At 45.1% G+C, this 22,681-nt stretch overlaps 1 protein-coding gene across 1 annotated transcript in view; it reads right to left on the reverse strand.

Moving 5' to 3' along the window:
- The window catches only part of LOC140193710 (pleckstrin homology domain-containing family G member 3-like), a 171,543-nt gene that overhangs the window by 42,000 nt on the left and 106,862 nt on the right, over window positions 1-22,681 (reverse strand). The window contains exons 4-7 of the mRNA XM_072250911.1: window positions 11,454-11,554; window positions 5,116-5,185; window positions 3,852-3,898; window positions 1,687-1,837 (exon numbers count right to left, since the gene is read on the reverse strand). Of these exons, the coding sequence (XP_072107012.1) occupies window positions 1,687-1,837; window positions 3,852-3,898; window positions 5,116-5,185; window positions 11,454-11,554 (369 nt within the window). The remainder of the gene's footprint in view (window positions 1-1,686; window positions 1,838-3,851; window positions 3,899-5,115; window positions 5,186-11,453; window positions 11,555-22,681) is intronic.

A 22,681-nucleotide genomic window follows, 5' to 3' on the forward strand; every position in this document is an offset into this window, starting at 1 on the left:
AGAAGATAGAAAAAATACAAAAAAAGAAAAAAACAAAATACCCCCCCACTAATGTTGTGAATGAAAGGATACACAACACTACCCCCCTCCATTTTACGGGTCGTGGCAAAAGCCACACTTGCACACATGACTAGCGTAGCAATCGATCAGTGCTTCTTCCAGCTCCCCCGCAACAAAAAAAAAACATTATATATATATATATATATATATAGACAAAATTAGTATTACTATTCCCAACTAATATTCCTCCAGTTTTAACCTTTCTTACCCCCCTCGTATAATTAATAATATATTTATACATTCATCCAGCTTCAAAAATCCAACAAGTCCATTCTTTAATCCAATCTTCATCTTCAATCTATCTCGCTCTCCTGGGTTTGTTCTTGAATCTAGTGAATATTCAGAGAATCTCGCACAAACTGCTCTGCTTTCTGGTAGTCATCAAAAAATCTTTTTTCTCCATCAGGCAAAAAAATCTTCAAGGTTGCAGGATAACGCAGTGTAAATTGATAACCATGATCCCATAGGGTTTTTTTCACTGGATTAAATTTCTTCCTTCTCTTCAAAAGTTCGTAACTTATATCAGGGTAGAAAAACACTTTGTTCCCTTTAATTATCAATGGCCCTTTTCTATCTTTGGCAGCTCGAGCAGCTGCCTGTAGAATCCTTTCCTTGTCTTGAAATCTTAAGAATTTTATTAAAAGCGATCGTGGATATTGGTCATCTTTTGGTTTTGGTCTTAAAGCTCTATGTGCCCGCTCAATTTCAATTGGTCGAACCTCCTCTTCCATTTGCAAAACATCCGGGATCCATCTTTGAAAAAATTCTATTGGTTTATCTCCCTCCGTACCTTCTTTAAGACCAACAATTTTAATATTATTACGTCTACTAAAATTTTCCAACATGTCCACTTTCTCCAAGAGTCGGTTTCTTTCCGAATTCCAGACAAGCAGATCATTTTCTGTTTTTTCCACTCTATCATTCATATGCCTCATTGCTCTTTCCATCTTCTGAAGCTTCTTATCCATTTTGTCCTGTCTTGCCATAACTTTATCATAGCACATCTTCGTATCTCTAAGCTCTTCTCTTACTTTTCTTAATTCAGCTGTTAATTGCAATATAGCCTCTCTCATGTCTCTATCATCTCCTTCCAATCGCTTCCAATTCTTCCTCCTCTTCTTCATCTGTGTTCTCTGCAGAATCCAATTCTGACTCTGAGTCATTTTCAATTGCAGTGGCTGTCAGTTCTTGTAGTTCGCATTGTGTCGATTTGCACATGCGCATTTCCGGTGTCCTTGCTTGAAGGAAGGATTGGATATCGAATAATGCAATTAAACCGTCAGAGTGGAGCCTGAAAGAGCTTGACCAGTGCAAACGCCAAAAGAAAAGTAGTAACAGAACTCTTGTACCCAGACATCTACTGTATTTGAAATAATACTGAAACAAAGAGAAGAGCAGCTTGTGATCATGAAAAGGTGACCCACGAGAGTTCCCTGGTCAAGGAACTCCTACAGTGTTTCTGAGAAGGGAGCAACAGGTTTTTGGCCCAGCCATATACATCCAAGATGGTGAATCTACAGGGATTAGTATTACCGGCAGCCCATATCCTTGACCTTCATGGTGGTGGAGGTCGCTGGTTATGCCCTGGGTGGATTCTGACATAGGCTGACCATTCACCTTGCTTACCTGCAACAGGAGATGATACTTAAGGATCCTCTGAACTGGCTTCAGCAGGTACGAGCCCAGAGGGAGGGAGCGCTTCAGTGTTGACTGCCGTTCCCTGAAGAACTTGGCCAGGACCTTGTTCCTCATGCACTCGGTCAGGGCCGCCACAGAGCTGCAGGACGCAGAAGGTGAAGAGGGTGACCCACTCAATATGAGCAAGGAGAAAACCAAGCAACAGTGAGGAGGCTCTCAGGAGACAGTCAGATTAATGAAGCAAGTAGGTGATGCCCAGTGCAGTTACTCAGCCGCTCCTGCTGTGCTCATTCCTAATAGGAGCTATCGAATTAGTCCCAAGCTTCGTTTTCACATATTCCCAAACCCTTAACCAGTTTCCCTTTGATAGTTATTGCTTACAGAATAGTTATGTTGTAGCTGAGTTTATAGTTTCCACTGTAAGTTTCTCTTTAACACACAGGCAAGGCAGTCATGACCTCTCCAATTTACTGAGTATCAATGTGTGTGTTTAGTCACTAACAAAGGAGTTTACTTACTGGAGTACACCCTACTGAATAGTCACCCCTCTCCCAGGCTGAAAAGACAAAGAGTATGCAGGGCAAAGGAAGTGGGCAGAGAGTAGGACAAGCTGGGTTGCTCCTATATGGAGCGGGTATAGCCTGGATGGACCGAACACCCTCCTTCGTGCTGTAAGCATTCAAACTTGTTTTATTTCAAATCATCACAATGTGCCACTTGAAAATATTAACCTCAACTTATTCAACAAATCATCTAATAAACATTTCTTTTTTCTGGATACTGAGCTTCCTGTTGGCTGAAACAACTGCCTCTTAAATACCTCTGCTAAACCCTTGCTTCACCTTCACCATTCTGAGAACTGTCCCAGTTTCACTAATCTCTCAGCAAAACCAAACTTCCTCATACCTGATAGCATAGCAGCAACACAACTTTAGTTAAATTCAGGAGTGGAGAAGAAAGCAGGTGAAATTGGAGTTTAACATCCCAACTGAAATACGGCTTGGCATTCCCTCAAATCATTAAATTCATTCAATAATGACATAGTTACATTTCACAAGGATGAGGGAGAATGTAGAGACAAGCTGCTGAAGTAAATGATCACCCACGATGGCATTAAAAAGTAAAGCAGGACAAAGAAGCTTACTCGTGCCTTGTTACTGTGTTGCTGCACAGGGAATAGCAACTTTGATTAGATGCTCTCGTACCTGACATAGGAACTTGAACCCATGACCTTCCAACACAGAAACAGGAATGCTACCAGTGCTACTCAAAGGTGACCTGAGTGAACACCACCATCATGGAGCTGTTGGGTCTGAAACAACATAATGATCCATTCTGGATATCACTCCTGGCGACTGCCTATCTTTGTTTACAGAATAGGAATCACTGATCAGGTAACGAAGAACTCCTTTCTTGTGCTCAACCTTCTTGTTCGAAGTAAATTTATTATCAAAGTACATATATTTCACTATATACAAACCTGGTTTTCATTCTCTTGCAGGCATACTCAGTAAATACATAATAGAATAACAACCATGACAGAATCAATTAAAGACCACATCAACTTGGATGGTCACCCAGTGTGAAAAAAGAGAACAAACTGTGCAAATACAAGAAAGAAAGAAATAATAATAATAAATTTATAAGCAATCAATATCAAGAATGTGAGATGAAGAGTCCTTGAAAGTTAGTACATAGGTTGTGGGAGCATTTCAATGACGGAACAATGAGTGAAGTTAACCCCCTCTGGTTCAAGGGCCTCACGGTTGAGGGGTAATAACTGTTCCCAAACCTGGCGGTGTGAGTCCTAATGCTCCCATAGCTTCTTCCTGATGGCAGCAGCGAGCAGAGAGCATGTCCTGGGTGGTGGTGGGTCCCTTAATGATGAATCCTGCTTTCCTGCAACAGCGTTTCATGTAGATGTGCTCAATGGTGGGGAGGGCTTTACCCACAATGGACTGGGATGTATCCACTACTTTTTGTAGGATTTTCTGTTCAAGGGCATTGGTGTTTCCAGACCAGGCTGTGACGCAGCCAGTCAATATATTCTCCACTACACATCTATACAGTTTGTCAAAGTTGTAGATGTCATGCTGATTCTTGCCCAAAGTATTAAATGAGTACAATATCTTGATCAAAAGATCCATACTTACTTGGGGTAGTTGGTACAGTACTGGGTATAAATGTCAAAATCCTGACTCTAGAAGAGAGAATAGAAGATGGTATGATTTCTCTGCTGTGTAAACAGAAAATCTAAACATGTGAATGCTTCCAACATTTCCCCTGATCCAGCCACTGTGGTTATGTTTAGACGTATCAGTGTGTAGAAGCCCCTGGACTTACTGTATGTCTTAAATAATACAAAGTCACTATGTAAACTTTAGAACTCATTCATAAAGTAATAAAGGACATGCGTAACTGAGACAAAGGGACATCCAAGCATGGTTGGGTTCAAGGTGCAAGTAATTTTGAACCACATATGCACAGGCTCTGGAAAGGGTCTAAAAAAAGGTCCACAAGAATGATCCAGAAATGAAGAGTGTTTTATGTCTCTGGTCCTGTATTCAGTGGAGTTCAGGAGGATGAGGGATATCATACTGAAACCCACTAGATATTAAAAGGGCCGAGTAGTGTGGACATAGAGAGAATGGTTGCATTAAACTGAGATGAGGAGGAATTTCTTCTGCCAGAGGCTGGTAAATCTGTGGAATTTGTTGCCACAGAGGCCAAGTCATTTGGTGTATTTAAGGCAGAGATTGATAAGTTCTTGATTGGCAAGGGGGTTGAATGAAAAATCAGCCATGATTGAATCCTGGAGCAGACAGTGACCCAAATGGTACAAGTCCGCTACTACATTTTAAGACCATATGGAATTATGATTGGGATTCTCTTCCTGAATGAAGGAGATTTACTCTCAGGGTTGACCCCAAGCCATAGGTTCTGGGGAGTTTCAGTCTTTTAAAATCCTGTTTCTCTGCACAGTTGTTGTATATGCTTTCCCCATACCATGCATGGACTGGTCGCCTTCTATTAGCAAGTGAGCTCTATCTACATTATGCAGTAAATTATATCCTGGAACGGCCTCAGGGCAGGTCAAGGAATCACAAGTATAGGCTCTAACAGACTAGCTTCTGAAGGCAAATCTCCCAGGAACATAGATCAGAAGTGGAAAAGTCCTTTGCCCCACCAAACAAGTCTATTTAGCTTGGACCTGCAAACCGCACAATAGCAGATAAAATAGGGCATCTCCTTCTTGGGCTGATATACCTAGTGTGACATTCACCAACAGGATTATCTCACAGGTGTGTGCCACACCTGGGAGAGAAAGTAGCCAGCACAGTGAATACAAACTGGCATATTCTTGCTACTATGTTCCTGTGTGCATTCTGGTGTGTATTAAAATACAACATGACCCACCTTGTCCACAAAGCACCGAGCAATGGCAACCGGGTCATGGTGACAGCTGTCAAGGTCTTGCAGCAGGTTACTGTGAAGAGAGAAAAACTGTGAGAGTGAGAGAGAGTGAGAGAGAGAGAGAGTGAGAGAGAGTGAGAGAGAGTGAGAGAGAGTGAGAGAGAGTGAGAGTGAGAGAGAGTGAGAGAGAGTGAGAGAGTGTGTGAGAGAGAGAGAGAGAGAGAGAGAGAGAGGGAGGGGGAGGGGGGGAGGGAGGGAGGGAGGGAGGGAGGGAGGAAGAGAGAGAGAGTGAAAAGTGGAAATGAGGAAAATGCTAGCAGGAAGAGGGTAAAGGAACCAGAAAGTGAGCGACACACACGCTGGAAATGGAAGAATTCAGGAGGGAAATTAACAGTGGATATTTCAGGACTGATAAAGGGTCTCAATCAGAAATGTCTACTGTTCATTTTCCTCCATAGTCTGACCTCACCCCCCCCGCCCCGTCCGAATTCCTCCATCTTCTTAGTGCGTTGCAGGGAGTGAGAGAGTTTGAAAAAGCCATTGTAAGAGAGGAAAGTTCAGGAAATAAAGGGCAGATAGCAAACAACATCACTTGCCGAAATAAAAATTGCCAACTCAGTGCTTCCATTCCAACTGATAATTTTTTACATAAACTTGCCTAGAAAGGAAACAATGAACAGTGAACAGAATGAGTATGTCCAGTGCTCACTAGTCAGTCAATCATTTACAGCTATTTCACACACCTGCTCGATCTTCACATTATTGGAGTGGACATCAGTGAGTGTAGTTGACACACCCACGACATTTAAATCTTTGTTGAAGAGGCAATTACTTGATCGGCTGTCTCATAACATAAGTAACAGCCCATGAATGACCCTGTGCAATGTCAGAATCACTCTGCAATCTCTTCAGGGTTGACAGCCTGCCGAGTCAGAGCGGGAATCGTGAAGATGAGGGCGAAGATTCGGCGCCAGCTAGGTGGCGCTATGGTGCGGCTAGTAAAGACGTTGCCTCTCAGCTACAGGAGACTGATGTGTGGAGGGTGCTAACCTGCTCCAGTGCACCGTCACTCAATCTCCGAGTAAGCATTTAGGAAATTATTCTAAATGAGTGTCTATTCCACTGTCCCATCCTAAGGCCACTGTCTGGTGATGAGTGGGCTTTGTATACTATCATATCTGACTCATATATCCTACTGTCAAGGATTCTTTTCAAATACAAGATTCCTTATCAATACTTGAATATCTCATCGGATCACTGATCACACTGGAGATGGCAGCTAAGTATTGCACCGTGGGAGGAATAGAGAATCGCTACACACGGCCAACCTTCCTTCTAATTTTTTTTTAATATAGTTGCATGGACCAACCATTACTCTCAGCAGGGAATTTGTACATGGCCTGAAAACTGCACTGCACTTTAAATGTTTTTTTGATTTGTAATATGCAGACTATGAACATTTAGAATGAAAATTGAAAGAACACATAGTTGTGATTTTATTTATCAATTGAAGGGATTAATGAAATACAGTTCAAAAAAAACTTTCACATTTTGTAAGCTTTTTCTCTATGCATCCAATTCCAGCTGCATGGCAACAAAGGCTATGTGTGCAGGAGCATTTCAGATACCGTGCAGCCGCCTACCTACGCAGCTCAGAGGGAACTGTGCCCACAGCACCTCAAGTTCCACATTTAATACCAATGATAGGCTCTAAAAGTGTCTCCTGGCTTTGAGCGTAAAAACCGACAACTTCCACAAAATTCAGGATGTTGCATTTGATGATGAAGTTAGGTTCTACTCCAGTGGCCAAGGACACATCATCATCATTATTATTATTATGTGCTGAGTCGTATGAAGTGGCAATCATTACGCTTGGCAAATTTTTCCACAGAAGAGGTCTACCACCTTCTTCTGGGTAGTGTCTTTACAAGACAGGTGACCCCAACCATCATCAAAACTCTGCAGAGTGTCTGCCTCGTGTTAGTGGCTGCATAACCAGGACTTGTGATATGCACCAGCTGCTCATACAACCATTCACCACATGCTCCTATAGCTTTATGTGACCCTGATCGGTGGGGGGTGGGGGGTGGGGGGGGGGTGTCGGCTCAGCAGATGCTACACCCTCAAGGATGACTCGCAGGCTAGCGGAGGGCTTTACACCTCCTTTGGTAGAAACATATCTCCATCCCACCACCTACACGGACACATATAGGTCCTCATAATGGTTTGTTATATTTGGAGGAAGGAAATGGAAATCTTCATCCAGTCAAAGGAGGTTAATAGTGGATAGTTTTGCAAACTAGCAGTATCAGAATGGAGCACCGAAGAGGGATTGTAAAACCTTAATAAGCCAGGAATCTAAAAACTGACCAACAAAGAGGGTGTTGGATAGAAGAAATTGAAATAAAAGGGGGTAGTTAGATGTAATGGAAAGGAATACATCCAATGTTATTGCTAGAACTGACCAGATAATTGTGGAATTGCTCTCAGGAAATTTTGGTGATCTACAAGTGAAAGGCTAAGTGAGAAGATTGTCAGAGGACACAAGGATGAACCTCCAAGAGGACCATAACGTTGCCATAGGGTTTGGAGGCTTGCAGGTCTCAATGACTCAGAGACCCATGTTGGCAGGCATCGGGGCTTTATGCTTTGGCTCTTGGTAGGGTCAACTCATGCCAAACATGAGGTCAAAGAGTAGAGGCCAGACTAAGAGTGGCCCATGGTCCTTCAGGTTAGGGGTTTCAGCTCAAGGCGAACAACCCTGACTGGTAAAACAAAATTGTTATGGAAACAGCAATGAAGATTCTCTCTATATTTGAGTGCAATGGTATTCCCGAGTCTCCAGCTGGGACTTGCATGACTAACAGCAGTGAAGACTGAGAGGAAGCTACTGACACAACGACAGAAGCCATGAACACCCCCAGAAATGGAGGATCTTCATTGCTGCCCTAAACACCAGCAGCGTAACGGGCAGCAGAAACAAGAATGAAGGTGGCCTGGGGAAGAATGACGTCATATTTATTTATTTAGAGATACCGAATGGGACAGCCGTGATACCCAGCAACCCAGCCTGGTCACAGGACAATTTACAATGACCAATTAACCTACTATCTGGTACGTCTTGCGTCTTTGGACTGTGGGAGGAAACCGGGGCACCGTGGAAAACTCATATGGTCACAAGCTCCTTACAGACGGTGCCAGAACTGAACTCCAATCTCCAGTGCCCTGAGCTGTAATAGATTCATGCGAATCACTATGCTGCTGTGATGCCTTACCTGTGGAAACAGAGCTCGGCAGGGGTGGCTGCAGCCACCTGTGTCATGTGCAATCTCTTCCAGGCTAAGGAAGGTGCCAAGTTATAGAGCTGGAATCATGGAGGAACGTAGGGTGAGCACAAGTAAGGAACAAACCACCTTTGGTGGCGACAGGTGGTGTGACTGGCTGAGCTGCTGTCTCACGGCTCCAGTGACGATTGTGTGAAACTGATCTCTTGTACGGTCTGTCTGCTTTCACAGTGTCCCTCAGATCATGTAACCTTCCTCCGAGTGCTCTAGCTTCCTCCACATTCAAAAGACTTACAGGCTGGTAGATCAATCATTTTGTGACTTTCCTCTTCTCAGTACGAGTGCTGGGATCTGGGAGAGTTAATGGGAGTGTGGAAAGAAAAAAGTGGTTTAGTGTGGGATCAGTGTAAATAGGTGGAGACAGTGAAGATTTGATGGGCTGAAGGGCCTGTTGCTGTGTGTGTCTGTCTGTGATCACAAATCTAAATTCCAGGTTATTGCAATGGACTGGGTGCAAGCGTAGCACTGGTTCCAAACATTCACTACCCCCCACTGCCTTCCTACACCCAGACACAGAAACAAACAGTAGGGCTTGGCCCACCTCAGTGTGATCATTGAAATCAATTGATGACTTACTCCACCAGGAAACTAACGGAATGAGGGGAGTGAGTGGACATCAATGTGGGGAAGATGGTAATGCAACCCTACTCCTGTAGTCATGCATGGAATGGAGGAGCAAGGGGGGGGGACTGGGGATGGAGAAGGGGCTGGGTGGGCAGAGGAGGGGGAGGAAGGAGGCGGATGGAGGCGGTGGGGATGGAGGAGGCACGGATGGTTGGAGGGAGAGAACAGACAAACAGACAGATACAAACCAACACGTGCAAAATGGCACACACATGCACAACACACTGGAGTGAGAAGTGATGGCAAGATTGTGATTGGGAAATCAAGAGCTGTGCACAAAACTCACCGGCAGAAAAGGTGGAAGTCCTACGTGAAGGAAAGATCAATTCAGAGCAATGAGACCAACCAACATTAGGTGATTATAACTAACATCGAATTAGCTTAATTTGCTTGCTAATTGAATATTACTCTATCCAGTACCCATCAACCTAGCTCTTGCCACTGAGCTGAGTGCAAGTGAAAAAGAGATAGAGTGGGCTATGGGTGACTGTAACAAGACCTGCAGCCAGATCTCAGAGTCTAACAGCACCCAACTGGTATCTGACACACTGACCCATGCAGTGGCAAGGGGTTTCAAATCCACCCAGTCACCATCAAGATGTTCAACACAAATTCACCTTACGAGAGCCGAGAGTAAGCTCACTTCAAGCTAGATGATCATTAGGGCACATGCAATGTCGACATAACTTGACAATAGCTTTGTCACACAGATTTTGTCAGAGTTTTTGCATGGCTCTTCAAAGCCAATTATTTCCCCCATGTTTTTTGTTGCTGCAAAAAGTTTCTGATAGATTAATTCGCTGAAAACCCCCTGTGGCAGGGGTTCCCAACCTGGGGTCCGTGGACTCCTCAGTTAATGGTAGGGGGCCATGGCATCAAAAAGGTTGGGAACCCCTGCTCTGTACACTCCAGCTGGGCAGATCACAGTAACACAACTGAATTTTACAAAGAGACGCATTTCACAAGTAATGCCAACTTTGCAATGTTAAATTTGTTTGTATATAGTGCAGATTATTTTCAGAGTACAGAAATTATTAACACTTTGCTGCCAAGACAGCAATTCTTCAGAAGCAGCCTGCAACTGGTCTCACTCTCAACTCCTCCCCTCTAAAGCATCATCAATATGCACACACCTTCCTGTTAAAATGAGGAAATCTTATATCACGAACCACTTGGAGCATTCTAGTATAGTACTTTCCAGTTCATGGCATTGTGAGGAATTCTCCTCAGTTGTCTTCCACTATCTGTACTGGTGACCCATGTCAATCTCCGAAGGAATTAGACAGATTAGGAGAATAGGCAAAGAAGTGACAAATGGAACATAGTGTAGGGAAGTATATGGTCATGCACCTTGGCAGAAGGAATAAAGGTGTAGACTATTTTTTCAAATGGGGAGAAAATTTAGAAATCAGAGGTGGAAAGGGACTTGGAAGTCTTCATGCAGGTCTCCCTGGGGGTTAACTTGCAGGTTGAGTCTGAGGTAAGGAAAGAGAATACATTCCATGAAGAGTCAGTATTGGTGGCCAGTCGCATTCATTTTGACAGGACTAGAATGCAAAAGCAAGGATGTGATGCTGACGCTTTTTAAGGTATTCGTCAGACTGCACATGGAGTATTGTAAGCAGTTGTACGCCCCTTACCTAAAAAAAGATGTGCTGGAATTGGAGGGGGTCCAGAAGAGGTTCATGAGAATGATCCCAGGAATGACAGGGTTAGTATATGAGGAGTGTTTGATGGCTCAGGGGGCCTGAACTCTCTAAACGAATAAGGGAGGATCTCATTGAAAGCCATCAAATATTGAAAGGCCTAAATAGAGTGGATGTGGAGAGGATGTTTCCAATCGTGGGTGAGTCAAGGATCAGAACACACAGCCTCAGGATACAAGTACATCATCTTAGAATAGAGATGACGAGGAACTTTTTTTAGCCAGAGGGTGGTGAATCTGTGGAATTCATTACCACAGATGGCTGCAGAGACCAAGTCTTTTGGATATATTCAAAGCAGAGATTGATAGGTTCTTAATAAGGGTATCAAAGGTTACAGGGAGGAGGCAGGAGAACGGGTTGAGAGGGATAATAAATCAACCATGATAGAATGGCGGACTAGATAGAATGGCTTCTATGGTCTTATCGCCAGTAGAAAGCTTTCTCTCACCTGATTCTATCAAAACTACCCATAAATTTTTAACACCTTTGTTGAATATTAAAATAAATGACAGAAACCAAACAGAATTAAAGAGAGGAATTATTCTAGGAACCAAGCAAAGAATGAGACTAAAGAGGAGGATTAAGTAGGAATTAAAAAAGGGAACTGACCACATGATCAGAGATGAGAACACTTAATTGAGAAGACAGGTCTCTTTTCTCTCCATACCTATTGAACTCATAGATGTCCTCAATGTTTCCAAACAGTGCAGAGACGTGCTCGGGTCTGATGGGCAAATCTGAAGCATCGATGATGCAACCGAGATAGTCCTGGCATGGGAAAAGGCAAAAGTTACAAGAGATTAGATGTGCAACTGGTGAACCAGAGTCAGTATTGGTGGCCAGTGCCTTTTACCTGATGTTGCCAAGTCACTGACCCCCATCAATCCCATTAAGTGCTCACTTAAAGAACTAGACTATTTGTCAAATCAGCATTCCATTTGACCCTGAGACAGAACATAGAACACTACAGCACAGTACAAGCCCTTCAACGCATGATGTTGTGCCAAACTTTTACCCTACTCCAAAGTCAATCTAACCACACGCTGTTGTTGTTGAGTAACTCATGGCGACCCTTTGGACAGGGTTTTCATGGCAAGATATGGAAGTAGACTGCCGGACCTTTCTTCCAAGCAGATACTGCTGCTGCCCAGGCTGGGACCAGGCCGGATTCAAACTCAGGACCACCTGCATCGAAGTCCAGTGCTTGTGCCACTACACCACCAACCAGCACTCCCAGATAACTCTCCATTTTTCTATCACCCATGTGCCTATATAAGAACTACTATTCCTATTTATTCCACAAGACTGTTATCTTCCACTACCCGCTCTTATCAGAATTCATCTGCCCCTAAACTTTCATTACCCATTCTAGTGAACTCCAAAGGAATATCAAAACCTCTGCTGGATCTACCCTGCCTTGTATAGCAAATGCAGTCAAGTGCATTCTGATCCACATTGACTCAAGAGTCCAGTAATGCCTTGACACCCTCATGTCCTCACCCTTCCTCTCTACGTTCTTCCAATTTTGGCCTCTTGTGCAACAGAATTGATCCTCCTCATGGAGCAGTGCTTTTCAGCTTGCACAAAGAGTCGTGCAGTGAGTCAACCCATGCCCCATAGATCTGGCATCATGAGTTCAATCCTGACTTGGGTTGCCGGTGTAGACCTTGCACGTTCCCTGGAACTGCATGGGTTTCCTCCAGGTGCTCCAATTTCCTCCCACATCCCCAAGCTTTGCAAGTAGATTAATTCTCCACCATCAACAGCCTCCTTATGTAGACAGAAGGGATTAGGCACCATTAGGATAATTAGTTTGGCAAAATATCGTGAGCTGAAGGGCCTTTTTCTGCTGTGTTTTGGGGGAGAATTGGGAATTTTGATAGGCATGTGTGAGAATAACTTGTAGGGAAAAATGGGTGGAGAGATTGCTCTGACAACCGGTATAGATTTCATGAGCCAAATGTCCTCCATCACTTTCAGAAAACAAAATGGAAAAAAGTAAACTTCTCAAACCCAAATGTCTGGCATGAAAACAAAAATTGTTGGGATCCTCAGCAGGTCAGGCCACACCTGTTGGGAAGAGAAATAGAGCTCATGCTTCAGGTAGGGGAGGGTATAACAACGGGGATCATCTCCCTACCATTTGGTTCCACCTATCAACTACCAGCTTCCACCCCCCACTTAGGTCCATCTGCCCAATATCCCCTCCTCACCTGGTTCCACCTTCTGGTCCCTTTCTCACCCCTCCCTCTCACTTCTCAAAGTTCAAAGTAAAATATTATTATCAGGGTACAAGCAACCCTGAGATTCTTTTTCTGCAGGCGTAATTAGCAAATCTATAGAACAGTAACTGTAAACAGGATCAATGAACAACAAACTGTGGAAATGCAGATATAAATAAATAGCAATAAATAATGAGCATGAAATTACAAGATAAAGAGACCTTAAAGTGAGATCATCGGTTGTGGGAACAACACAAGTAGAATGAGTATAGTTATCCCCTTTTGTTCAAGTGTCTGATGGTTGAGGGGTAGTAATATTTCTTGAACCTGGTGGTGCACGTAGTGTGTTGGCGCATGGCCAAGTGGTTAAGGCGTTTGTCTAGTGATTTGAAGGTCGCTAGTTCGAGCCTTGGCTGAGGCAGTGTGTGTGTCCTTAAGCAAGGCGCTTAACCACACATTGCTCTGCGACGACACCGGTGCCATGCTGTATGGGGCCTAATGCCCTTCCCTTGGACAACATTGGTGGAGGGGAGACTTGCATCATGGGCAACTGCTGGTCTTCCATACAACCTTGCCCAGGCCTGCACCCTGGAAACCTTCCAAGGTGCAAATCCATGATCTCATGAGACTACAGGTGTCCCCCGCTTTTCGAACGTTCACTTTACGAAACCTCACTGTTACGAAAGACCTACATTAGTTACCTGTTTTCGCTAACAATGTTTTCACTGTTACGAAAAAAGGCAGCGCGCAGAAAAAGCAGCACGCGATAAAAGGCAGCGTGCGCCCCAAGCAGCTGCTCCTCCCCTGTATTTGGAACGGCATTCTCGCCGGCATTGCTTAAACACATGCCTGTGAGCAAGATGAGTTCTAAGGTATCAGAAAAGCCTAAAAAGAGCTCCTAACACTTAGCGTAAAACTAGACATAATTAAGCATTTCGGTCGTGGTGAATGAAGTAAGGACAAAGTGAGTTTGGCTTGTGGAAGTTGACGAAGATGATGTTGAAGAAGTTTTGGCATCCCATGACCAAGAACTGATAGATGAAGAGCTGATGCAATTGGAAGAGGAAAGGATAACAATCAAAACCAAATGCAGTAGCGAACAGACCGAAAGTGAAGTCGTCCAGGAACTGAACGTGAAGCAACTGCATGAGATTTTCGCTGCAATGATAAAGTACGACTTTAATTTTGAAAGGGTATGCCGGTTTAGGGCATATTTGCAAGATGGTTTGAGTGCTTACAAAGAACTGTATGATAGAAAAATGCGCGAGGCTAAGCAGTCAAGCATACTGTCGTTTTTCAAGCCTTCCACATCAGCCACAGCAGATGACGAACCTCGAACTTCAACATCGAGGCAGGCAGACATAGGAGAAGATGAGCTGCCTGCCCTGATGGAAATAGACGGCACCTCAGTGTCCCACCACCCCAACCCCTGGGACGCGGACAGATACCAATTCGCGGAGAATGCGGCGGTAGCCGGGACGCACCCAGCACATCTTTGAGAAAAAAAAGCCGAAATAAACAAGCTAATTAATTAGGTGCCGCCCGGCACGTAAATGTTGGCCCAGATCAGAGGCGACGCAATCGGCAATCGCCTCCGATCTGGGCCAACATTTACGTGCTGGGCGGCTCCTAATTAATTAGCTTGTTTATTTCGGCATTTTTTTCTTAAAGATGTGCTGGGTGCGTCCCGGCTACCACTGCATTCTCCACGGATCGGTATTGGTTGGCAGCCTGGAGGGTGGGGGCCACTGCACCACCCCAACCTCCGACGACTCAGCCTAACACACCATCATCAGTGTGCTCGGCACTGCCTTCCCAATTCCCGTAAGTGATACTATACTGTACATACATTATTTCTACTTTATATAGGCTGCATATTTTTATGCGTTATTTGGTATGACTTGGCAGCCTCATAGCTTAAGGGTTACTGGAGAGTGTTTCTACTGAGAACGCTTGCACCGTGCTCCTGCCAACAGCACTTATGCCGTGTTTCTGCCGAGAGCGCTTGCATGAGATTTTCGCTATGGAGAACAATGCAGGCAATGATTGTAGTGAAGTATTTCTACTTTATATAGGCTGTGTATTTATCATATCATTCCTGCTTTTACTGTATGTCACTGTTATTTTAGGTTTTATGTGTTATTTGGCATGATTTGGTAGGTTATTTTTAGGTCTGCGAACGCTCATAAATTTTTCCCATATAAATAAACGGTAATTGCTTCTTCGCTTTACGACATTCCGGCTTACGAACCGTTTCATAGGAACGCTCTACCTTCGGATGGCGGGGGAAACCTGTAATGGATGCCTATAAAAATATATGGTGGTGCAAGTCCTGAGGCTCTCGTATCTCCTATCTGTTGGCAGCAGCGAGAAAAGAGCATGGCCTGGGTTGTGAGGATCTTTGATGATGGATGCTGTTTTTCTACATCAACATTTCATGTAGATGTGCTCAATGGTTGGGAGGGCTTCATTCACGATGTACTGGGCTGAATCCACTACCTTTTGTCGGATTTTCTGCTCAAAGGCATTGGTGTTCCCATGCCAGACTATAACACATTCCACCACACATCTATAGAAATTTGCCGAGGTTTTTGATGACATGCCAAATCTCCACAGACTCCTAAGGAAGTAGAGATGCTGCCATGCTTTCTTTGCAATTATATTGATACGGTGGGTCCAGGACAGGTTCTCTGAGATAGTGACACCCAGGAATTTCAAGTTACTGACCCTCTCCACCTCTGATGATTAATGGCTCATGGACTCTGGTTTCCCCCTCCTGAAGTCTACAATCAGTTCCTTGCTCTTACTGACACTGAGTGAGGGGTTATTGGTATTACACCCCTCAGCCAAATTTTCAGTCTCCCTCCTGTATGCTGATTCAACATCAAGTTTGATACAGCCCATGACCAACTCATCAACAAACTCACACTGATTTCAATCATAAACAAATGCTTTGAGAGGGTGGTAAAGATTATATCTGCAGCATGCTACCACCCACACTGAACCCCTACAATTCGCCTACCGATGTCGATGTAGCCACAGCACTACACACCGTCCTCACTCGCCTGGAGAAGAGGGATGCATACGTTAGAATGCTGCTCCTGGACTACAGTTCAGCATTCAACACCATAATTGCCTCCAGACTTGACAGGAAACTCTGAGACCTTGGGCTGCACCTTGCCTTGTGCAGCTGTATCCAAGACTTCCTATCAGATCGCCGACAGATGGTAAGGATGGGCTCCCTCGTCTCTGCCCCTCTGACCCTCAACACAGGTGCCCCCCAGGGTTGTGTCCTGAGTCGCCTTCTCTACTCCCTTTACACCCACGACTATACTGTCACACACAGCTCCAATCGGCTGATCAAATTCGCAGAGGACACAACTCTGATCGGCCTTATTTCTAGTGGTGACGAGACAGCCTACAGAGGAGAGGTTGACACCCTGACACAGTGGTGCCAGGATAACAACCTCTCCCTCAATGTCTATAAAACAAAAGTGTTGATTATGGATTACTGGAGGAATGGAGACAAGCTTGCTCTGATTAACATCAATGGGTCTGCAGTTGAGAGGGTGAGTAGTTTCAAGTTCCTCAGCATACACATCACCGATGATCTCACCGGGACTGTACACACTGGCTGTGTGGCAAAAAGAGCACAACAGCATCTCTTCCATCTCAGGTGACTGAAGAAGTTTAGCACGAGCCCCCAGATCCTCAAGACCTCCTACAGGGGCACCATTGAGAGCACACTGACTGGCTGTATCACTACCTGATACGGGAACCGCACCAACCTTGATCACTGGGCACTGCAGAGAGTGGTACAGAGAGCCCAGTGTATCTGTGGATGTGAGCTTCCCTCCTCTGAGGACATTTACAGCAGCAGGTGCAGAAAGAAGGCCTGGAAGGTCATCGGGGACTCCAGTCACCCCAACCATAAATTGTTTCAGCTGCTTCCATCTGGCAAACGGTACCGCAGCATTAAAGCCAGGACCAACAGGCTACAGCTTCTTTCTACAAGCAATTAGATTTTAAAATACGTACGTCTGTACAATGCAACAGAGTCATAACACAAAGTTTTTTACTCCCTCACGTTGTGGGATGGATGTAAGATTTAAATAAATTCAAATATGGTGTTTGAGATGTACATAGCCACACAGTCATAGGTGTAAAGTGAGTAGAGCAGGGGGTTAAGTACTCATCCCCGTGGTGCTCCCTCCCTTAGTGCTCTGTTCTCAAAGTCCTGTGTGCTGGCTACCTTCCCTCTACGCTCTCAGCATTGAAGCCAGATCTCGACTCAATCCAAAGTATCAGCTGTCCTTTCGCCCCCACAGATGCTGCTCCACCTGCTGTTTATTTTTCCCCAACAGTTTATTTTTGGCACCTGGCATTCCTTGCCCATCTCTGGCCTTTTAGCTATATCTTTAGCTATTCACTTTGGCCAAGCCTTAGTCATCCTTCCCTATACCTAACTCATTGGCTGAGTGTTCATTCTTTGGTTGCACCATGCCAATTATGGTGTCCTTGACCACGAAAGTTTGGTTTATCCTTGCAACAGAGAACTGTCCTGGCAATTTAGCCTTACTCAAGCAGATACAAGGTGCACCAAGAAACAACATCCAAGACAATGTAAAATGGTTGTCATTTACACACCCTGTGGCTGGCCAGTGATAGAAATCAGAGCCCACATCTTGGCTGATATTCTTCCCTTGCACCTCCCAGCCTCTGCAACACCAGCCACCACCACCCTCCAGCATCAAAGTGCTGGCTTGTGCTGCTTTGACATGAGTTAACTGGCAGAGTTCAGTCTGACATCCTTCCTCCTGAGTACAACTAAACAACTAATTCTTCACTTCACTTCTAGTATTAAGAACAGAAAGCCTTGCACTTGTAATATTGACAGTTCTATAACACCTTTCAAGATCTCTCACTGTCTTCGGGCACCTGACAGGTGATGAGACCAGATACAAAAAATGCTGGAAACACTCAGCAGGTCAGGCAAAGAGAAGGACAGAGGTAATGCTTCAAATCAAGGTTCTGAAAATGTTAACTCCGTCTCTCCCTTTGCAGAGGCTGCCTGACCTGCAGTGCTTACTTATTATTTTGTTTTTATTTCAGGTTTCCAGCATTTTTGCAATGTCCAGCTAGCGAGTGTTACTGAACCAAGGAACATGTTGAAGTGCCTGTAAGAGGTCTCTGTCCTGCTCATGGAATGGTGTTCCCCAAGTGTTTCGGTTTCCTCCCTCAGTCCAGAGGCATACCAGGTAGATGAACTGGTCATTGTAAATTGTCCTGTGATTAGGTTAGCCTTAAATTGGGGTTGTTGGAGGCTGCTGGGGAGACATGTCTTGAAGGGCCGAAGGACCAACTCCACACTGTCTCGCTATGTAAATAAATGATAATTAAAGTAAGTATTTGGTACAACACAGAGGAAACACCACATTCTTCTGAAACAACGCTGTGCGATCTGTCACGTCTATGTCAGAGCGCAGAAGACCACTCATTAATACATCATTCAAGACGTGCTAGGCAGCGGCTGGCACAAAACATCCAGCTCCCTCATGACTTCTTCCAAATGCCTTTTCTCGTGGCATGTTTCTCGCTCGCCTTCTGTCTTGCAACTGAGACAGCACAAGCAAGAGATAAGAGCTCGTGCAGAACAAACACAGCCTCGCCCTTATGTGGCTTGTGCAAAGAAACTGTAACCAGTAGACTGTAAGCAGAAAGAGCAGACTCATTAACATTGGTGGAGGGAGCAGTGGTGAGGACAGTCAAGTGGGCCATGGTAGAGACTTCCTGAGGAAAGAGTTCAAGGTAAACACTGCTCTCAGAAATTCTCAAAATAAACCATGAAAGCTCGCAACTTAAAAGTCCATTTGATAACAAGTCAATCTGGTAATATCACAAAAACAGAAGAGGCTGCAGATTTAAGAATCTAGAACAAAGGACAGAATATCTGGAGAACTCATCATGCTGAGCAGCATCTGTGGTGGTAAAGACACGATCAATGTTTTTGTTGCGTATTAAACTAAAGAGGGAAGCAGCAAGTTAGCCTGTATACAGCAGTACAAGTGGGAGGAAGGGTTAGATGGTGATACGATAGCTGGGAGGGGTGATGGGCAGATGGAATCAAGTGGGGGAGGGGCAGAGGCTGATAGGTCATAGGTGTTACCAGATGGGAATGCTTTATATTTTGTATTCTCCTTATGCAGCTTACAAACCAATTGTATCAAAACAGATTCTTTCAATTACAGGCAACCAACACCAGTGATGCTGTCAAGATTTAAGATTCAGATTTATCATACGTACATCGAAACACATAGTGAAAAGTGTCATTTGCATTAACAAATGACACACCCAAGGACGTGCTGGGGGCAGCCCGCAAGTGTCGGTACATAATCCAGAATCAACAAGGCCTGTCCACAATGCTCAGCAAAACAACACAGAACACAACAATTGACAAAATAAAAACAGCAAAACATGCACTGTTCCTCCCTACACCCATTCTCCCCCCACCCAACCATGCATATACAGTCCCTCAACCCCAGAACTTGAACTGGGCTTGAATTCCCAGTCATTCGGCCTTTGACTTCCCCAACGGACTTCCACACGTGCACACTCACCTATCTGGTGTCACCATCATCATTATGTGCCCTGTCTTATGACGTGGGCGATCATGGTGTTGACCATGATTGTTCTTGGCTATTTTTTCTACAGAAGTGGTTTACCATTGTCTTCTTCTGGGTAGTGTCTTTACAAGATGGGTGACCCCAGCCATCATCAATACTTTTCAGAGTCTGGCTGCCTGGCATCAACAGTGGCACAACCAGGGCATGTGATATGCACCAGCTGCACGTACGACCATCCACCACCTGGTCCCATGGTTAAGCAGGGGCTACACCTTGCCCAAGGGTGACCTGCAGGCTAGCGGAGGTAAGGAACACCTTACGCCTCTTTGGTAGAGAGATATCTCCACTCCATCACATCTACAGTACCTAGTTTTGTTCTCCATTTGTTCATCTCTTTCATCTTCATCCTCACTCCAACTGGATTCATTTGACCATCAGCTCTCTCCCCCATCCCCCCAACAACTGGATCCATCTATCACCTACCAATCTCTGCCACACTCCCACTTCTACCATTACATCCTGGCAATATTCCCCTTTCCCTCTTAGCCCTGATGCAAGGACTTGAATTCAAATGTCAACTTGTCTCCAAAATCCTGCCTCGTTTTCCCCAGCCCAGCAATATTACTTCAATGTGGTTCTTTGCGTTGCTATTAAGACATGCTTAGCAGTGCTGAACATAAACTGTAGCTTGGAATTTTATAGCAAGGTCCCTTTCTGCTCTGGAGCTCAACCCTCAAGAGGCTACAGCAAGATTCCAGAAGGTTCTTCCAGTTTGATGTCCTACAGCCATTGGGATGCACTGTTTAAACACTGCAGAATGGGCTTACAATTGAAGGTATATGTGGAAACTGGAAAGAGCTCTCAGTGAAGGGCTCCCTCCAGACAACAAACTGCAATTGGATCATACTGCCGTAGTCACAGATTGACCCCGGGATAGAAGCACAGACTGAGTGTGGGGTAGTTTGAAGGGGTGGGGGAGAGGAAGGGGAGCTACAACTTGACATTTTCAAGCAGGGTGGGACAGGGAAGGGATTTGGGTGTGGGGGAAGTGTGGCAATCATCCAAACTTTCAAGTTGCAGTCTTCCGGGCACCTCATGCTGGGCAGGTCGAGCGGCAGTCTGGAGTCCAAAAGGACAGTGAAAGGGTGAGTGAGTGGTCTTGGGCAACTGAGGTACAGCTCAGCACAGGGGGTGGGGGGGGGAAGAGAGAGAGAGGGCAGAGTCATAGGGGGCAGGGAGTCTAATGAGGGAGGGGGCAGATGGGATGAAAAGGTAAAGGGACTAGGGTGAGGAGCACCTGATGAGGGTGGGGGGCTGCTGGAGGAGCTAATGGATGGGGAGAAGGTGCTTGATTAGGAGGAGGAAAGGAGGGAGGAAAAGGCGATGAGTGAGTGGGATGCAAAGCCCGGGATGGTCAAGATTCAATAGAAAATCCTTGGGGAGCTGGGGCAGCAGCAGGTCACAGATCAATGGAGGTGGGGTTGACAGGGCAGTAGACAGAAACAAACAGAAGTGGTGAAGGTGCATGTGGATAGCACAAGAACAGGGGGTAGGGATGAGGAGTGGAGGAGGAGGAGGGTGCAAAACATAAGAATGAAGTGCCACAGAACAGGACAGGCAGAGGGACTGAGCTGTGTAAACAACCTGTCTCAAGGTCACTGTCATCACGGCTTGCGTGCTAACTGGGAATTACTGGCACCTTCTTGCTTGAATATTAAACAGCACACACCCTGCATGGAATGGGACAGGAGATGGGAGCTTACCCAGTTTCTACCCAATGAGTTGCTATGGGCACTGGACTGCTGTATAGAGGCAGTAAGCCAGTGGTTTGAGGCTGCCTCTGGCCAGCTCCTCTACGTCAGATATCCTTCTCGTCAGATTATTGAAAGGATGCTCACATAGTGGCAGTCGTCCCAACAGAATGCAGAGCCAACACAGGAGTTTGGGAAAACATTGCCACTCTTGTAAGAAATGTTGCAGCCAATTTGTGCATAGCAAGATCTAACAAATGGAACTGCCACGACAGCCAGCTAGTTCTACTCAGCAATGAAAAGACACTGGGGGAGCTGTGGGAAAGTTCTGGGGGATGGTTGCACAATTCTTTTCTCTCTTCAGTGAACAATGCAGTCCATACTGTACCTGCACACAGCAAGACCAAGACAACATTCACGCATGGGCTAATAGGAAAACAATATTCATTCCATCTGTGAACAATTTATTTTATATATTCATTAAAGGGATGCGGGCTTTGCAGGCTGAACCAGCACCCAATTGCCCAACCTTAATTTCCCTCATGTGGGTGGCGATGAGCTGCCTTCTTGAACCACTGCAGACCCTTGGAAAGTGGTTTTATTCGTCACACTGTTGGGGAGGCAGTTACAGGAATTTCACCCTATGTCGGAGGAAGAAAAGCAATTCTAAGTCAGGACTGTATGCAAATCAGAGGGCAAATTCCACCTGACAGTGGTTCCCTCGCTTCTACCAGCCTTATCCTTCTCAGCTGGCAGAGATCGTGGCTTTGGAAGGTGCCGTCCAAGGAGTCCTGGTGAGTTGCTGCCGTGCATCTTGTAGAAGGGCAGAGTGTCACCACTGCAGCGGTCCCCAACCACCGGGCCGCGGACCAGTACCAGGCTGCAGAACGTGTGCTACCGGGCCGCGAGGAAACAATATGAGTCAGCTGCACCTTTCCTCATTCCCTGTCACGCACTGTTGAACTTGAACATAGGATTGCCAACTGTCCCGTATTTGCCGGGACATCCCATATATTGGGCTAAATTGGTTTGTCCCATATTTCCCCCGCTAAGGTACAGCGGTCCTATGAAACCTTTCGTGCCGAAATGCCGTAAAGCGAAGAAGCAATTACCATTAATTTATATGGGAAAAATTTTTGAGCGTTCCCAGACCCAAAAAATAACCTACCAAATCATACCAAATAACACATAAAACCTAAAATAACATATAATAAAAACATGAATGAATGATATGATAAATACACAGTCTATATAAAGCAGAAATAATGTATGAACAGTGTAGTCAGAAAGATCAAGCCA

Source organism: Mobula birostris, chromosome 1 (assembly GCF_030028105.1).
Source record: "Mobula birostris isolate sMobBir1 chromosome 1, sMobBir1.hap1, whole genome shotgun sequence".
Classification (NCBI taxonomy): domain Eukaryota; kingdom Metazoa; phylum Chordata; class Chondrichthyes; order Myliobatiformes; family Myliobatidae; genus Mobula; species Mobula birostris.